General features: G+C 49.8%; 1 protein-coding gene across 1 annotated transcript; it reads left to right on the top strand.

The window, feature by feature from the left end:
• The first annotated feature begins 260 nt into the window (after positions 1 to 260).
• On the top strand, positions 261 to 2017 carry LOC115414878 (homeobox protein XENK-2-like). Its single transcript, XM_030128240.1, is given in 4 exon segments — positions 261 to 308; positions 363 to 566; positions 1513 to 1782; positions 1784 to 2017. Coding segments are annotated over 4 exon segments (756 nt in total).
• Positions 2018 to 2030: the final 13 nt, after the last annotated feature.

A 2030-nucleotide genomic window follows, 5' to 3' on the forward strand; every position in this document is an offset into this window, starting at 1 on the left:
CAAAGGGGGGGGACAGAAAAAGAGTGAGAACCACTGCTCTAACCCCCTCCCTTTGTCTTTTATTTAATGATCCTCCTGAATCCTCCTGGTCCTCCCTCCGGTCTCTGCTTCTAATCCCGCATCATTTCCCATTCATCTCCTCCGTTTGCTTTTTCACACCCTCATCCACTTGACTCCCAGACCCGCCTCCGTCCATTAAGCCCCCCCACCCCCACCCGGGGCCGTTAAAACCCCGGCAGGACGCGCTCCGCCTGGATGCCATGTCTGTTCCGTCCTCCGGCTCCGTCCATGGACCTCGACGCGCCGCGGTGCGCTCCTGTCTGACGGGCTCCATCCGGACCGACACCCCCTGACCCACCCAGTCTGACCCGGACATCGATGTCGAAACGGGCTTCTCCGTGCGGGACATCCTGGACCTGCCGCAGCCGAACGGGAGGCGCGGGTCCGGGGGAACCGAAGAGGCGGACGACGAGGACGCGGAGGAGGCCTGCGCAGAGGCTCCGGGGCCCGGGACCAGGGGCTTCAGCGGCCGGTGGAGCCGCGGAACCGGAAACCTGCACTTTCATGTGAGTCCACCAGGGAATTTAGACTCTGAAGAATTAACACTTTTAATTAACTTTCATAAAAATGAGGAGATTAATCTAAAAAATTAAAAAGTTCCTGTTTAGGTGTTTTATTGGTTATTTAAGCTCTATTCTTATTTTATTTACATTACATTGCTGTTGTTTGTGTTTTTTTTTTTTAACATTAGTGATTTTCTGTGAATACTAATTAAATACGAGTAAGATTAACCCATTAGGAACCAGTGTGACTTTAATGGCACTTCCCTCTTTATTTAACCTTTCCTAAGTGATTTATCACCATTTATTAGAATATTATCCTCCAAATTTTACATTTTTTTCAGTGAATCATCTATTTTCTTATGTTTAATAAACTGATCATGAAGGTGTTCATAACAAGTCAGAGTACAGTCAAAGGTTATATCAAAACAGAAAACACTGAAGAAAAGGTGATTTTATCAGTAAAATATATCGAACTGTGTCCATTTAGTGTCATTGATCCAACTCCATGGGTTTTAAGGTGAATCATTGTTGTAGAAGATGGTGTTTCCCTCTGAATGTCCAAATGGGTCATATTTGATGACCATGAAACTGCATTTTACACCAATTATTTACATGTATTGATAGGATTAGTGGATAAATAGTTTCAGTTAATGTCTGGGTCTTTATGGGTTAAAAAGGTTTAGAAAAAAAAAAACATTAGGCGAAGTAGGTTGGAAAAAACAATTCATTCTGTTTCAAAGATTAATGTTTTTGTTTTGTTTTGTTTTTTTTTTTGTTTTTTTTTTGCTTGGTTGTTAAATTAAAGTGTAAATCTTCCAGTAAAATAGAGATTGAATGATTTATTCGCGCACCCTCCTTTGTCATTTTTTGTTGAATTCTGTCATTTTTAGCCTATTTTCTGTCTGCTTTTACTCGTTTTTCCTCTTCAGTACACGGTCTGTCCATAAAGTCCCGCACCGGGTCCAAATCCCCGGACCTATCCACGGATGAGTCACCGGACTGTGAGCGCGCCGCGGCGGGCGCAGGTGCGCAGAAGGGCCGCGGCAGGAAGCGGCGCGTCCTGTTCTCCAAAGCGCAGACCTTCGAGCTGGAGCGGCGCTTCCGGCAGCAGCGGTACCTGTCCGCCCCGGAACGGGAGCACCTGGCCGGGCTCATCCGCCTCACCCCGAACCAGGTCAAGATCTGGTTCCAGAACCACCGCTACAAGATGAAGCGGGCCGGGCCGAGCGCACCTGGAGGCGCTGCAGCTGCTGCCGGCCCGGCGCGTCGCCATCCCGCTGCTGATGCGGGACGGGAAGCCCTGCGACCGGATCACGGCCCAGGACCTGGAGGCGTCGCTCAGGTCCGGGTTCGCCGTGCCGGTCTGCGCCTACTCCCCTCTGCTGCACCCCGGCTACGGCCCCGAGCAGAGCGGCCTGCAGGCGCACCAGCAGCTGGCGCACATGTACCCCTGAGCTGGTGAACCCG

This window comes from Sphaeramia orbicularis, chromosome 24, assembly GCF_902148855.1.
Source record: "Sphaeramia orbicularis chromosome 24, fSphaOr1.1, whole genome shotgun sequence".
NCBI lineage: Eukaryota > Metazoa > Chordata > Actinopteri > Kurtiformes > Apogonidae > Sphaeramia > Sphaeramia orbicularis.